This window comes from Equus quagga, chromosome 4, assembly GCF_021613505.1.
Source record: "Equus quagga isolate Etosha38 chromosome 4, UCLA_HA_Equagga_1.0, whole genome shotgun sequence".
In the NCBI taxonomy this organism is placed as follows: Eukaryota; Metazoa; Chordata; class Mammalia; order Perissodactyla; family Equidae; genus Equus; species Equus quagga.
This window is the reverse complement of record NC_060270.1, coordinates 109,183,897-109,200,942: the sequence shown is the minus strand read 5'-3', so window position 1 is coordinate 109,200,942 and position 17,046 is coordinate 109,183,897. Positions and strand designations below refer to the sequence as shown.

The 17,046-nt window shown below is 38.0% G+C and overlaps 1 protein-coding gene across 3 annotated transcripts in view; it reads left to right on the top strand.

Moving 5' to 3' along the window:
- The window catches only part of LRP2 (LDL receptor related protein 2), a 198,564-nt gene that overhangs the window by 115,311 nt on the left and 66,207 nt on the right, over nucleotides 1-17,046 (top strand). For all 3 annotated transcript variants that reach the window (XM_046659444.1, XM_046659443.1, XM_046659445.1), the window contains 10 exons: nucleotides 1,052-1,229; nucleotides 3,646-3,859; nucleotides 4,889-5,128; nucleotides 7,435-7,623; nucleotides 9,531-10,451; nucleotides 10,585-10,750; nucleotides 11,132-11,290; nucleotides 12,850-13,139; nucleotides 13,894-14,097; nucleotides 15,042-15,284. In XM_046659444.1, coding sequence (XP_046515400.1) covers nucleotides 1,052-1,229; nucleotides 3,646-3,859; nucleotides 4,889-5,128; nucleotides 7,435-7,623; nucleotides 9,531-10,451; nucleotides 10,585-10,750; nucleotides 11,132-11,290; nucleotides 12,850-13,139; nucleotides 13,894-14,097; nucleotides 15,042-15,284 — 2,804 coding nt within the window. The remainder of the gene's footprint in view (nucleotides 1-1,051; nucleotides 1,230-3,645; nucleotides 3,860-4,888; nucleotides 5,129-7,434; nucleotides 7,624-9,530; nucleotides 10,452-10,584; nucleotides 10,751-11,131; nucleotides 11,291-12,849; nucleotides 13,140-13,893; nucleotides 14,098-15,041; nucleotides 15,285-17,046) is intronic.

The following is a 17,046-nucleotide window of genomic DNA, read 5'->3' as shown; positions in this document are numbered from 1 at the left end:
AGAACCAGAGGCTTAGAGTAGGGGACAGATGACCACGTGGGAGACACGACAGCTAAAGTCATTTGGTGTCAAATCATGGAGGGACTTCAATGTCATGCTAAGGAATTGTACTTTATTCTTTTGAGAAATAAAGAGCCAATAGGGAATTTGGAGGGAGAGAGTGATAGAACCGAATCCGTGTTTTGGAAAGATTGGCCAGGATTGGAGGGGAAGAGGCCAGGGGCAGGGAAGCTGGTTAGGAGAACAGGTTCAGCTAGGGATGAGACTCCCCAGCTAAGGTTAGGTAGCATGAATTTTTAGTGAACTTAGAGTTCACAAGAGTTTTGTGACTTTGTCCAGAAACTTTTCGTAGCCTGGAATGGGAGCGGAGAAAGAAAATAACGGCAGGAACTTAGCGTTAGCAATTAGCAAGGTAGGTGCAATGGGAGGTCAAGAGAATAAAGAATATTGTCAAAATGGCTAGGTATGAGGTCCAGGCATAGAGAGACTGGAGGTTTGGGAGCTCAGGCAAGTTTTGAGGGCAAAGAACAGGCTCAATAGGAGAAATAAAATAGGAGCAGGGAAGAGATGGGAGAGTTCGGTTGAAGCAGAGAATTTCTGAGTTTGAGAACTTAGAGGTAGAGAAGTTTAGAGTTGGAGGTGAGGTTCATGGGGTGGGTATATTGGATTGGTGGGGGAGAGGTGTGCAAAAAAAAGATGTTTGGAATTAAGGGGTTTGAAGACTTGGGGGAATAGAGTTTAAGAGGATTGTCTATTGAGGCTGTAGCAGGAGGTGAGATAGCTAAAGGAGCACCCACCTATGGAAGATGCTAGCCTCGTGTTTTAGATACTATTTTAAGTGGCCTCTACCTCAATAATAACTAGGAAATATACAGACATTGATAGATCACTGGTTAAGTACTCCTCCACATTGTATGTAGAAAGATATTGATATGTCAGACTTCCTCCATTGAATTCTGCACATCTGAAGGACAAGAAATACACATTTTTCTTTTAAATATTGAATGAAATCTTCTGTTTCATTAAATGCTCGTGTTTTTCATGGTTGTAGGAAACTGTACTGGTCAGACCAAGGAACTGACAGTGGTGTTCCTGCCAAGATTGCAAGTGCGAACATGGATGGCACATCTTCAAAAACTCTCTTCACTGGGAACCTTGAACATGTGGAGTTTATCACCCTTGACCTCCAGGAACAGAAAATCTACTGGGCGGTTACCAGCAGGGGAGTGGTATGGAGCACTCTTTTTTTTGTTGTGTTTTTATTTTTTTTGTGGAAGATTGGCCCTGAGCTAACATTTGTTGCCAATCTTCCTCTTTTTGCTTGAGGAAAATTGTCACTAAGCTAACATCTGTGCCAGTCTTCCTCTATTTTATGTGAGATGCCACCACAGTGTGGCTTGACGAGTGGTGTTAGGTCTGCACCTGGGATCTGAACCTGGGAACCCCAGGCTGCCGAAGCAGAGCACACGAACTTAACCACTACACCACTGGGCTGGCTCCTGTGAGCATTCTTTTAGTGTATTGGTCTTCATTGCTGGGCTTGCGTAGCTGATGCTGATCGTTTTGAGTTATCTGGCATTGGTTCTTGAACAATCTTACTTGGCAATTTGTCTCAGTGTTTTATTGCCCTTTCTCCCAATAACTTCTTTCCCTTGAGCAAATCTTGCCCGAGTGGAAGTCAAGTTCTTTATAGTACATGTATACTTCCTAATAGAATACTGTTTATTACTTTTTTTATCTTTTGTTTTTCTTTAAGATAAAATAATTCCTTCCCTCATTTCTTATTTGTCTTTTAAGAGCCATTTCTTTCATGTTTTAATGATTTCAATGCTTTTCTTTAAAAGGTCATTAGGTTCTTCAATTGTAGAGATTAAAAAAACCTCTATATAGCAAGCTTCTGAGCTCAGCATCCCTTCGTAGCTACATATTACTCTCTAATGTCCTAACATGGTAGATGCGTACGTGAAAACTACCTTTCCTGGTGATTTTAAACTCCAAGGTTGAGTTCACTATATTCTGCAATAAGAAGCAGAAACTATATAATTTCATTCATTTGCAGAAATATTTATCTTCACCGCTGTGCTTATGCAGCTAAGCTGGAACTAGGCACAAAGAAGGTGCTCAATAATAATTATTCATCAATTAAAATATTGCTTTGGATGTTGCATTGAATGTGTGCTAGTCTCTTCCTTGATTTTTAAACAGTAGTGATTTCAGATCTGTCTTTGATATTGATGCTCTCTGTAATATTGTGCAGTAGGTTTGGTTTTCAGTTCATTATCAGCTCGACAAGTTCTGATTTCACTCCTAATATGTACTTATAATGGTGATAAACTTTGAAGTGGTGACATGTGTGAAAGCACTTTGCAGACTTTGATGCATGTGTGCAATGATGGGGAAGCTCTTGCCACATGGTATCATTTCTCCATACAATTTAGCATGTCCCAGACAGTACTCTCCATCTCCCTCCCTTCTTATTTCTACATCTACTCTGCCTTCCTGAATCTGTGAGCTTGTTAGCCCAGTGACCCTCTATGATTTCTCCTAGGCTAGAACTCTCATATTTCTGCTTCGCTCTGGTAACTATGTCCTTCTTTAATTATCACAAAATCCTGGCCTTTCATCCTCTACCTCTTTTCTCAGGCCCAGCCTTTTTCTGCTGCCTCTACTGTTCTGAGCCACTTCTCTCTAGCCTTGACTAGACCATGGCCCTCGATACTGAACCCTGCTTTCATGAGAGAGACATGTTGTCTTCATAAAACTATAACGAATAGGTCTGATCACTGCTCACCCCAGAACCCTAGCCTAGAGGAGTAGCTCCAAACACTTCAGCTGAGCCTGGTCAGCTAATCTGATCCTGTTTACTCCCTCAGCAGCTCCCCTCAAGCTTATCTTCCCTATGCTCTAGCCTTCTGGGACTTCTGTCAGTTTCTAGGGCATAACCTGCTGTTATACCTGCTGGGATCTCTTGTCCAGTGAGGCAGAGAGTCAGACCTCTTCTGTATTCAGCTCAGATCCTGGCACAGAGGAGGCACTTGAGACAAGTTCTTGAAATGAAATCAAACCAGCTGTGTCTACATTTTGTTTTTCTTCCAGAAGTAGACTTGTCATTTTTCATTAGGACCTTCATTCTTGTGAGTTCTTTTCCAGTTTATCAGTCATTTTGAGTAAGGCTTACTACCTGTTCTGATAGAGCAGGACTACCTTCTGCCCCGTCCAGTCTTCCTGTCTTCTGTGCTTGTATGGAGCACATTTCCAACCCCATTGCAGAAATTGTTGGGGATGATATTACAGGCATGGTCAGTCAATTCCTGTGTAATGGCCCACAGTTAGGCATTAAATGTGTATCTTGGACCAGAATATCGCATGCAGGAACTAAAGAGGTTTAGTCCCTTTTTCTTCACCATGCTACCTGAGGAAGTTAACTGACTAATTTGAGCTCCAGCTTCATTATCAGTGAACATTGCCTGACCTACAGCTCCATGTAGTTGTGACTGTCAAATCAGAAAATAGATATGAAAAAAATCTCTGTAAATGATAGAATGCTATATAAATGTGAAATATTATTATTAAGAGAATATTCGTTCTAAATGTTTCTCTTATTTTACCATGAATCAGTCAATAACAAACATTCTGATCTTTTAGATTGAAAGAGGAAATGTGGATGGTACAGATCGAACAATCCTGGTTAACTATCTTTCCCACCCCTGGGGAATTGCTGTCCATGGTTCCTTTCTTTATTATACTGATGAACACTATGAGGTCATTGAAAGAGTTGACAAGAACACTGGGGCCAACAAAGTAGTCTTGAGAGATAATATTCCACATCTGAGGGGACTTCGAGTTTATTACAAACGTGGTAAGTGTTTACGACTGAAACATACACATTCATGGCTGTTACAATGTATATTCTCAGGTCTATACACTTACGTGTATAAACACATGCCCACACACAAACCCATGTACATACACTGCATGCAAATTGAAATTATCCAAAATATGTTTAAAATAATAACCATGTCTGAAGCATGGCTGAGTTTCAAAGACTAACCTGGCATCTGAAAAGCCAGATTGACTTCACTGTGAGTTTATTCCCATTTTTTCCTCATCACTTTAAACTCTTTCCTTTGCTTTTGCTTCCCAGTACTTCCTGACGTATCTATCTGTTTATTGTCTGTATTACTTATTAGAATGTAATCTCCATAAGGACAGGCATTTTGCATGATAGAATTTTTGATCTTAAAAGGAATACTTTTAGGTGTTGCCTTTTTCCACATGTTTTTTCAGAGATAATCTAATTTTTGGTTTGCCCCTTTAAGTTAGCATTATGATCTAGAGTTTATTTTTTATAGTTTCGACATATTTTATAGCTTTTAATTTCTAAACAAAGATTATCAAGAATATTGTTTGCTGTCCTATAACCTAGGTTTGTCATTTGGTATTTATTTTTATTGCTTGTGAAAAAAACTTTTAAATATTCTTATTTAACATACCTTAAATCAAATGTCCATCATGTTGTTGATCATGTGTTTAAACTGATATAATTTTAAATGCCAGTACTTAGGTCAAGAGGGCAAAAAAATATATTAGTGTTTGTATACTGACCTCCCTCGTTCTTCTAATTCTTGCATGATTTATGGAATAAAAGCAAGCGATGCTCCATTCTCTAATTGCTATATGATAGTTGTGGTCCTATTTTAATACCTTTATGGTGTTAACAGTATAAGCTCTAGTTGCTTCAATATTGTTTTTTGGTTATTAACTCACATACCATATTTTATTATTAATTTTTACAATGAATTGTTTGGTGACCCAATTTTAAAAATTTGAGACTGAGTGGCAAGTAGGTGGAGTGAAAAAATTGCAAACTAATTTTGATTTCATTTAGATGCTGCCGAATCCTCAAATGGCTGTAGCAACAACGTAAATGCCTGTCAGCAGATTTGCCTGCCTGTACCAGGAGGACTGTTCTCATGCGCCTGTGCCACTGGATTTAAACTCAATCCTGATCAGCAGACCTGCTCTCCATATGAGTCTTTCATTGTTGTTTCCATGCTGTCTGCAATCAGAGGCTTTAACTTGGATTTGTCAGATCATTCAGAAGCCATGGTGCCAGTGGCAGGCCAAGGTATGTCAACTCCAATATAAGTAATTCGATTCCACCTGCTGCCATGTTGAAATCCTTGGTGCTGTAAAGCGTTTCTCTATGTTTGGATTCAGCACATAACGAAGCTTGTCTTTCCCTTTAAATAATGTGTCTCAGCCTTGTGTGCTTGTCAAACTTTGGTGTGTATCAGAATTGGAGGGCTTGTTAACACACAGATCTGGACCCTATCCTCACATTTTCTGATGTGGTCTGATGTAGTCTGGAGTAGGTCTTGAAAATCTGCGTTCCTAACAAGTTCCCAGGTCATGCTGCTGTTGCTGGTGCATGGACCACATTGAGAATGAGAGGCCTAGAGCAACATAGAGTGTAGCATGAGATTGCACTAAGTGTTACAGAGTTGGTGTTCAAAAGAGTAGTTAATGGAGATGTAGGGTAGAGGGTATACTATTTAGAATAATAATGAAATAGTCCACAGTCTGATCTTTTCACAGATATTTGATGAGTTAAAATAAATAAGTTGACAGTATTAGTCTCTCCTTAATAACTACATTTTTACGGCACTTTATGCTTGCCTACTGTGAACATATAAAATGATCACTTGCTTTCTGGATGAACCAAGGGGTTTCTAGGTGTCTGTAACCATGGGAAGAACTAAGCATTTACTAGCATCACAAGGAGTGTATCATAGGTTGATGACAGAAATAAAAGGAAGAAAAAAGGATGAAGGGAATGAAGGAGTGGGAGAGATGGTTGGAAGAGACAGGGCTGCATATGGTGAAAGGAGTCAGCGTGCTTCTGGCACCGCACACCCTCCTCCTTGATGACCATATTCACATGTACTCATGAATTGTCTTTGTCATCTCTGATCTTAAAAAGTGAAAGATCTAAGCCACCATCTTGTAAAGATATTATAAAGTCAATAATTTTTTTCTCCCATGCTTTCATGTGGAAAATTTTGAATGCAGAAAAGGTCAAAGAAAGGTACAGGGAACATCCTTACACCTTTCACCTAGATTCAACAATTTTTAACATTTTGCTACATCTGAGCTCTCAATCTCTCGGAGTGTATTTGTGTGTATATACATACATATATATATACATACATTTTTAATGAACTTTTTGAAAATATATTGCAGATATCATGACACTTCACCCCTATATACTTTAGCGTGCAGCTCCTAAGGGCATTATCATCTAATACATATATTCATATTTCTCCACTTGGCCTCAGGATATTTTTTATAGCTATTGTTTTGTTCTGTTCAAGATCTAATCAAGATTCATGCATTGTATTTGGAATGTCTCTTTAGTTTCTTTTAATCTGTAGTAGTTGCCCCAGTTTTTTGTTATGATATTGATTTTTGAAGAGACACAACTGTGGTCTTTCAGAATCTCACATTGAGGATTTGTCTGATTATTTCCTTATGGTGTCATTTAACCTGTCATTCCGTTTATACCCTGAATTTCCCATAAAATAAAAGTTAGGTCTAACTGTTTGGTTGGATTGGGGTTGAACATACTTGGCAAGAATACTTCATGGATGAAGCTGTGTCCTTGATGCAGAATCTCATTAGGAAGGACATAATGTCAGCTCGTCCCTGTCTTAGTGATGTTTAAGTTTGATCACTTGGTTAAGGTGGTCACCGTGAAATCTCTGCTTTTTAACAGTATATTTTTCTTTTTGTAATTTGTATGAAATCTTTGGGGTCACACTTTGGCCCCCTGTGAATATCTTGTTCCCCAAATACCTTTTACCCATTGGTTTGAGCAGCCAGTGATGATCCTTGTCTGAAATGATTGTTTAATCGGGGATTGGCAATATGGTGATTTTCTTCTATCATTCCTTCTACATTTATTGATAATATTCTTCTATAAAGGAGAGCTGTCTCTCTTTCCAAGTTTATCTTTAAAAATAATTTATTATCACATGAACTCAAGTTTTTATTTTTTAATTCAATGTGTTGTAACCATTTACCATAATTACTCTTTTGGTAATCCGGTTGACCCATTTTGGTCAGAAAGAACTTTTTGAAATGGCTGCCTTTATTCTTTTGACACGATCCTGTTAGTGTTTGAATGCTTTCTTGCTTTTTGGTATAATAAAAGGTTCCAGGCTCACCTCATATCTTCCCTCCCCAAACCTATAATCAACCATTTCTCCTGGGCAGGTGTTTTCGTTGCAACTGGGAAACAAGTATTTTTATTTTGTAGTGAAGTCATGGTCAGAGCAGGGGGTTGAGAATGAAGGTTTGAGAGGAAGGGCAGACATTTAAAAGTTCTAGTTCCATCTAGAGCATTGTTTAATGATCCTTTCTTAAATGTTTCAGGACGAAATGCACTGCATGTGGATGTTGATGTATCTTCTGGTTTTATTTATTGGTGTGATTTTAGCAGCTCTGTGGCAGATTATAATGCCATCCGTAGAATCAAACCAGATGGGTCTGCTTTTATGAACATCGTTACACATGGGATAGGAGAAAATGGAGTGCGGGGTATTGCCCTGGACTGGGTGGCAGGTAAGTGAGCTATAGAGTGATTTTACTGAAAAGCTTTTTCTTGTTTGCATCTCTATCATCTTATTTTATGCCAGAAGGTTTAGCATAACATTATATATGCTACAGATCTGTTTTTCTAGACAGATATTGAGATTTAAGATAAATTGAATTGTGCTTTTAGACTAAGCTATATGTCTATTAAGTTAATGATAAAATTTTCAGTTGACAGATTTATAATAGATTATCTTATTTTCTTCCATTATTAACATACAACTGTAGGCAAAATGACTAGAAACATTAAATTATATGGAGTTGTTCTTTTTCACACTTAGATTAGCACCTAATTTCTAAATTGGAAATGTCTAAATTTTCAAAGAGAAAGAGATATTAAAGTATAATGTAAACCATGAAGCGATAATCATTTATTTTCAAGCTCAGCAATTTTAGTTGCCAAATTCTTAATTGCTTCCTCTTGTTAATGTCTAAATCACTTTTGAGCATTAGGTACTTTCTCTATTGTAGTTATATCGAAATGCTTGACCTGATCCAATATTACATTAATTTAGTTATATTGATTCACACACTTAATTTTGAATTACCACTCATTTTTGATGATATGCTGAGAAACAAATGTATTAAATATATTATAAAGTTCAGAATATAATCCCATTATATAAAAATAGGTTTCATTGTGTGTTATCAAGTTTGGTAAGTAGATATCACTTGTAAATATTATATAAATATTAAATTATATTATGAAAGTCTCGGTACTATAATAAGATTTTATTGCAAATAGTATGTATGGTAGTATAGTTAGATAAGGCTTTAACTGGGTCCCTAAATCCCATCCCCGTTAACAAATTTACTACATTATTTCTGAGGGTGTAGGTAAAGCAGGGTCAGCAGTCTATGACCTAGGTCAAATGCAGCCTACTGTCTGTTTTTGTGAGTAAAGTACTACTGGCGCATAGCTATGCCCGTTTGTTTGTGTATTGTCTATGATTGTTTTCATGTTACAATGGCAGAGTTGAGTACTTGTGAAAGAAACCGTATGCTCTACAAAGCCTAAAATATTTACTATCTGGCCCTTTATGGAAAAAGTTTGCCAATCCTGGATTGTAGGATTGGAATATACATATGTTGCAATTAGAGATAGGTAATGAAAAGAGATCAGTAACATACTGCATGTTGACCTGATTTCTCTAAGGCAGTTTTGAGTTAGATATAGGAACAAAACAGATGTACCTTGATAGCAGTATTGATAGTTTGACAGCAGATTTTCGACTACATGGAATCAATACGGGATCATTCTCCTTTCAATATTTTTTCCTCGCACTGTGGTCTTTTTATTCTAGTGTTTACATTGTTCTTTAATGCCCGAAGGCAAATGGACTTTTGTTTCAGTGGCTTTACAATGTTCATGGGATGAAAACCTCTACACTAATTAGAAAGACTAGGGAAGGACCTCACGTTAATACTAATCACAAGGAGCATTTGATGATGTCGATAACCTGAGATGCTGCTAGTTCTCCCTCTTTGCTCCTTTCCTCATGTTGGAGTAGAAGTTATGTCATGATAATGTGTATTTAGAGTCTTTTGAAGATTTAGATGGTAAACATTCAGGTAGGAGAGGAAGGACATTCTGGAAAATAGACCTTTCAGTAAAATGTTTGCTATGAATTCTAATCTGCTTAGAGACTGAAGAAAGGCATATTGTCTTTAAATTTGAAGAAACAATTTCTTTGGTTCCTAAGAGTAAATATATATTTTTATAAGTCAAACTGAGACATTTGTTTATCATCTTGGAAAAGACAACATATACTGACCCAAACTTCCACCTTTACATATTTTGTTATGAATTTGAAAAGGCATCCTCTCTTTTCTTCTTGGTTTTCCACTCATCAGCATGCTCTTTCATTTTCCTGCAGGAAATCTTTATTTCACCAATGCTTTTTTGTCTGAAACGCTGATAGAAGTTCTGCGGATCAATACCACCTACCGCCGTGTTCTCCTTAAAGTCATAGTGGATATGCCCAGGGATATTGTTGTAGACCCCAAGAACAGATACCTATTCTGGGCTGACTATGGACAAAACCCAAAGATTGAACGTTCTTTTCTTGACTGTACCAATCGAACTGTGCTTGTGTCAGAGGGCATTGTCACACCACGGGGCTTGGCAGTAGACCATAACAATGGCTACATTTATTGGGTTGATGATTCTTTAGATATGATTGCAAGGATCAATATTGAGGGAGAGGAATCTGAAGTAATTCGTTATGGTAGTCGTTACCCAACTCCTTATGCCATCACTGTTTTTGAAGATTCTATCATATGGGTAGACAGGAATTTAAAAAAAATCTTCAAAGCTAGCAAGGAACCAGATAACACAGAGCTACCAACAGTGATAAGGGACAATATCAATTGGCTAAGAGATGTGACCATCTTTGACAAGCGAGTCCAGCCCCGGTCACCAGAAGCAGTCAACAACAACCCTTGCTTGGAAAATAATGGTGGATGCTCCCATCTCTGCTTTGCTTTGCCTGAATTGCACACCCCAAAATGTGGCTGTGCCTTTGGGACCCTGGAAAGTGATGGCAAGAGCTGTGCCATTCCAACAGAACATTTCCTTGTGTTTGCCATGGATGATTCCTTGAGAAGCTTATACTTGGACCCTGAAAACCATAACCCACCTTTCCAAGCAATAAGTGTGGAAGGAATTGCTGTGGACCTGGATTATGACAGCATACATAACAGAATCTACTTCACACATTCCTTATCACCTAGACATAGTCAGATTTCCTATGTCAACCTGAATTCAGGAATTGTTTCTCCCACTGTCATTGTTTCAGGTAAGTGCACTCCAGGTGCAGTTTATCTTGGAAATAGACACAAAGGGATCAACACATGTGGATAACCAGTGGTTCTGAAATGCATATTGAGACTCTAACACCTTTGTATGTGTGTTTGTTGATATATGTCCAGATATAGGGGCTGCTGATGGCATTGCCTTTGACTGGATCAATAGAAGAATTTATTACAGTGACTACACCAACCAGACAATTAACTCTGTGGCCGAGGATGGGTCTAAGCGCACGGTGATAGCCCATGTTTCAAAGCCAGGAGCAATTGTGTTAGACCCTTGCCGTGGGTATGCAATGGTCTTTTCATCATATTTCTGTCTGCTTATTTCTGGAGGGAGTGGGGCCGGAAATTATTTTATGTTCATAGAGAGCCAACGTTTTATGCACTTGTAACACTGTAGCTACAGATTCAAGGTGAAAGAGCATGAATGACTTTACCTGGGAAGGAACTCCCGTTGGTGCTAGAAAGGTTGGCAGCATACTAGGGAATCAATGCTCTGACTCAGTACATCCCTTATGGGCAAGTTGTGTGGGTAGGAATGGAGTAGGCTTTCATCTGCCATGTTAATGTCAATTTGCAGTTAAAGAATGCTGCCATTCTTCTTTAAGTAAAAAGGATTATGAAGTTCCTTGTGCTGAATTAATTATGACTCCTTTTGGATAACTAGGTACATGTACTGGACTGACTGGGATACTAATGCCAAAATTGAGAGAGCCACACTGGGAGGAAACTTCCGGGTACCTATTGTGAACAGCAGCCTGGTCTGGCCCAATGGACTCGCTCTGGACACTGAGGAAGACCTTCTCTACTGGGCGGATGCCAGTCTGTATGTGTCTTTGGTTATTCGTGTGGGTGTTGAAGAGTTCTTCCCACTTCCAAAAAAGAAGGATTTGCATAATGCCATAAAAATATAATATGCTAAATAGATGTGGCCACAATGTAGAATCACAGTTTTGGGAACTATATTCTAGCTTGGTGAATGTACCTGTGAAAATTGATCTATAACATGAAATTGAATAATTGTAAACTAAACGGCATCTAAATACGCTTTACTACATAAATTAATGTCAACTATAATTACAAATATAATCATTCAATTTATAATCCGTGGGCCCTATGTAACTACCATAAAATGTGAATGACTTTTAAATGTACACTGATGTTAAGGTTTCTCTGGACTTAAGCATTCAGTGTCTTGTAAAAACATTTTCTTTTAGTCTTTGACTTTTGGTCATCTTCTCAAAAAGATTCTTTTTTCTCCTGCCAGCTTGGTCTCAGCCAATTTCATAATGTTTTCCTTATAAATTTTTGTCAACTCTAGTTTTATATTAATTCAAGTACCCCTGAAATTACTCGCATTCCAATCATCCTAATGGAATAGTTGAAGAGATGAAATGATTTTGTTTGCTATGGCTGGTGTCTACATGTCAGGAATCTTAACTTTTCTTGCTTATTATCTTATGATTTTGGTCTTGTGACACTGAGCACCCAAGAAGCTCATCTTTTCTTTATTTTCTCATTTGAAACAAAGTGATGATGTTTTGTGTCTAAATTTGGATCATTTTAGGTAAATTTCTCAAGGTACTTGGTAAATTACTAACCAAAAAAGTCATGAAGGGAATGGGAAGGGAAAAGTAATTCATATTTTGTTGAGTAACTACCATTTTCTAAAGACCGAGTTCTATGCATTGTATGTATTATTTCATAATATTCTCCTGTTTCTTTCTTTCTTTTTTTTTTTGAGGAAGATTAGCCCTGAGCTAACATCTGCTGTCAGTCATCCTTTTTTTGCTGAGGAAGACTGGCCCTGAGCTAACATCTGTGCCTATCTTCCTCTACTTTTTTTATATGTGGGACACCTACCACAGCGTGGCTTGCCAAGCAGTGCTGTGTCCTCACCTGGGATCCAAACTGGCGAACCCTGGGCCGCTGAAGTGGAACATGCAAAGTTAACCGCTGCGCCACTGGGCCAGCCCCTCTCCTGTTTCTAATGATAGCCTGGTTTCTTTTGTAGGATTACTCATAGGCTATATTACTATTTGGAAATCTATGATTTATATAGGCCATTGTTTGATAAGCAAAGTTAGACCTCCCATCACCAGTGGTTCTAAAATGCATATTGAAACTCTAACAGCTTTGTATGTGTGTTTGTTGGCATATGTCCAGATATAGGGGCTGTTGATGGCATTGCCTTTGACTGGATCAATAGAAGAGTTTATTGCAGTGACTACACCAACCAGATATTGGTTTTTGCTGTCATATGCTCCACTTGAAAAGAAAATTGGGGGCTTATGTAAAGCAATGGTTAGGCCCAGGCATTGGGCTGCCAGTTGAGGAACTTAATCTTTCTGGATTCCAGCAATTTTTTTTTTAACTTCATTTTAGGCTGAAGATTGAACGCAGCACTCTAACGGGCTTGGAACGTGAGGTCATTGTCAGCGCAACCTTTCATCCTTTTGGCTTGACTCTCTATGGCCAGTATATTTACTGGACTGACTTCTCTGCAAAAAAAGTTTACCGAGCTAACAAATATGATGGGTCAGGTCAGATGGCAATGACTACACGTTTTAGCTTCGAGCCTGAGGGTATTCGTGTTGTTGTGAAGGACCAGCAACGGCAGTGCAGTAATCCTTGTGATGAGTTTAATGGGGGCTGCAGCCATATTTGTGCACCAGGTAAGGCATTGCCCATGAAGATACAATCGTGCAGAGTAGCAATAATGGTGACAACTGCTAGGAAAAGGTGAAGGAATATTCAGCTCTAACAGGAGAAAAAAGAATCCAAATTCTCCTTGATTTCAGAGTAATTCATAAAATAGATTTGGGGGTTTGTCTAGTGAGAGAAAGACTTTGACAGGTTTATTTCCTGTCCAACATGGAGCCCTTTTATGAAGGCGTTTTTAATTCAAGCTTGATGGAGGTAGAAAGAAAGTTGAGGGTTTGTCTACCGCACTTTACGACTTGAATACAAATTCCGTCAATGAGCTTACCTTCCTTATAAAAGGATCTCATTCTTCCACTTGGAAAGTACAATTTATAGCTTGAAAGATTTCTGATGATATTTTAGAATGTAGTATGTGCTTCATAGTGCGTTTTATAGAGAACAACAAGTTCATAGGAAGATATGCCTTTTGATATGATATCATTGCTTTGCAGATTTTGCTGAGAAGGGAGAATCATGGCTATTGTTTCCGTGTAGATGAGAGGCGGTTGTTTAAAGATTAGGGTGAATTAGACACATTTATTAGAAATTGGTGGTTATTCTTTTTGATGGAAAAATGACTCAGAATATAGTTGAAAGGTTGATGGGAAGAGTTTCTATGGCTTGTCTTATGGCACATTTAATACAGAGCTGTTGCCAGTGCTATTTTAGAGGAGAAAGTGTTCACTCCACAAATCTTTTCCTTTTTCTGGACCTACCCTTCTTCAGGTCCAAATGGTGCTGAGTGCCAGTGTCCACATGAGGGCCGGTGGTATCTGGCCAACGACAATAAGCACTGCATCGTGGACAATGGTACACGGTGCGATAGTTCCAAGTTCACCTGCCTCAACGGGCACTGCATCTCAGAGCAGTGGAAATGTGACAACGACAATGACTGTGGTGATGGCAGTGATGAGCTGGAAAGTGTCTGTGGTGAGTTGGACTCTTGGAGCTTTCTGTTAGGAGCTAACAATGTCTTTATGCCAAGTATTTGGTACAGAATCCTGCTGTGTATGAATAAGTTTGAAATTTGTTCCTAAGCATCTTGTTAGAACTGAAGAACATTTACTCTGAGAATCCAGACTGCGTTTCTGTTAAATCACATATAAGCTGATGTATATGCTGTGGAGTAGCATATGATACTTTATTAGGAAGCCCTTCTGTAGTGGTTAAGAGTAAAAGTGCTGGATTCAAATCCTGGCTATGGTATTTACAATCTGTATAGCTCTGGGAAAGTTACTTAACTTCTCTGAGCCTCAAACACCTCATATGTAAAATGGAGCTATTACTAGGATTCTTGTGAGGAGTAAGAGAAAACAATACATAAAAAACACAGCATGGCACTTGGTGATGCTAAGTATGACTTAGCATGGAGCTAGGGGTTGCAATCAGTGATTGTTAGCATTTTATTAATCTTCATAGCTCAAGGATCATTAATTCAATAATTTTATTGAAATCTCTCCGAATATTCAGCTTCCATCTGAATAGGATGAGTAAAATACTGACATTTCTCAGGAAGTTCTGAGGTTAGTTACCTTTTTCTAGTAGAGTGTGTAGGGGCTAAGAGTTTTATTTTTCCCAAATAAATTATATTTTCATGCTTTTCTGTGATTGAGGTAAACTTTTAGGTTGAGATGATAGAGAAGTGGAGTGACATTTTCATTTGCTTAAAATGCTTCATTTGCAAAAAAAGCATCCAACATATTTGCTTAATCTAACTAATTTAGTGTTGTCTCACTTTGCAAGCAGTCCGTTTTGCAGCTGTTTTTGCCTTGGAAGGTAAACTCAAAGTGTCTACTTTATTTGATTGTATCTTTTTAGCAATTAGAGTGATCCTTTAGTCAAGAGGTTTCTTCAATGTTTTTTCCTCTTCTTAGCGTTTCACACCTGCCCTCTGACAGCCTTCACCTGTGACAATGGGCGATGTGTCCGATATCATTATCGCTGTGATCACTACAATGACTGTGGTGACAACAGTGATGAGGCAGGGTGCCTGTTCAGGGACTGTAACGCCACCACGGAATTTACTTGCAGTAACAGAAGGTGCATACCTCTTCAGTTTGTCTGCAATGGCATAAACAACTGCCACGATAATGATACCTCAGACGAGAAAAACTGCCGTAAGTTCACCTTAAGTATTTGTTGTGCTTTGGGGTCGGAAGTCTTAGACCGTGGGAGATGAAATTTTTATGTGAAAGAAAGGCTTTCTGAAAAAAGAACTAAGTATTCATCTAAAACATAAATTTTGTTTTAATACATTCTACTAAATGATTTTTAAAAACAACTGTACCTAATATTTGAATTATTTACCTAAATTTATGGATGCATACAACCATTGACTATTTTAACCTTAAATATTTTATCCTTGGTTTATATATCTGCCAGACTAAAAATTCATTTGACAAAATTTTCGATTGTTTTAAAGCTCTAACAATAGTTGCAGACAAAAATTATTGCATAGATGTGTTGTGGTTAATCTTTGTTGTGCAAAAAGCTATACAGTACAATGTTGACTGAAAAGATTTGTCTCTTTAGTTTTTCTGGTAAATTGCCCTGTAGTTAATTTGTTTTTCCAAAATTTCTGGCATTTGCGCTTTAGCATCTTGGGAAAACAAAAGGGCAGAACGTAAGTACAAATATATTTTCAGTTTGGATGTATCTACCTGCTCTGCCACTTTTGTAGGTAGAGTTATACACAATATTTATTTAGGTATGCTTTTTAAAAGAAGTACTTCTTATGGAAAATTTCAAACATACACCAAAGTAGAAAGAATAGTTTACTATATCCATCACCCAGCCTCAACATTTATCAACAAGTGGTCAATCTGTTTCACCCATTTCCCTCAATTTTTTTTCTGAGGATTTTAAAGCAACTCCCAGACATGCATATCACCAATAAATACATTTTGAAAAACAACGACCATGTCATTATAATGTCTAGCAAAATCAACAATACATATTTGATATCCTTGACTACTCAGTCCCTATTCAAATTTTCTCACTTATCCCCAAAATGTCTTTTTACAGTTGCCTGTTCAAATTAGGATTCAGACAAGGTCTATACACTGATTTTGGTTGTTAAAACTCTGTAACCTTTTTTTTTTTTTTCTTTTTTTAATTGAGTTATTGATAGGTTACAATCTTGTGAAATTTCAATTGTACATTAATGTTTGTCAGTCATGTTGTAGGTGCACCACTTCACCCTTTGTGCCCACCCCCCACCCCACCTTTCCCCTGGTATCCACTAAACTGTTCTTGGTCCATAGTTTTAAATTCCTCATATGAGTGGAGTCATACACAGATTATCTTTCTCTCGCTGGCTTATTTCACTTAACATAATTCTCTCAAGGTCCATCCATGTTATTGCAAATGGAATGATTTTGTTCTGTTTTGCAGCTGAGTAGTATTCCATTGTATATATGCACCACATCTTCTTTATCCATTCATCTGTTGATGGGCACTTAGGTTGCTTCCACGTCTTGGCTATTGTAAACAGTGCTGCAATAAACATTGGGGTGCACAGGACTTTTGGGATTGCTGACTTCAGGCTCTTTGGATAAATACCCAGTAGTGGGATGGCTGGATTGTATGGTAGTTCTATTTTTAGTTTTTTGAGGAATCTCCATACTGTTTTCCATAGTGGCTGCACCAGTTTGCATTCCCACCAGCAGTGTATGAGGGTTCCTTTTTCTCCGCAACCTCTCCAACATTTGTTGCTATTAGTTTTAGATATTTTTGTCATTCTAACGGGTGTAAGGTGATATCTTAGTGTAGTTTTGATTTGCATTTCCCTGATGATCAGCGATGATGAGCATCTTTTCATGTGCCTATTGGCCATCAGTATATCTTCTTTGGAGAAATGTCTGTTCATGTCTCAAGCCC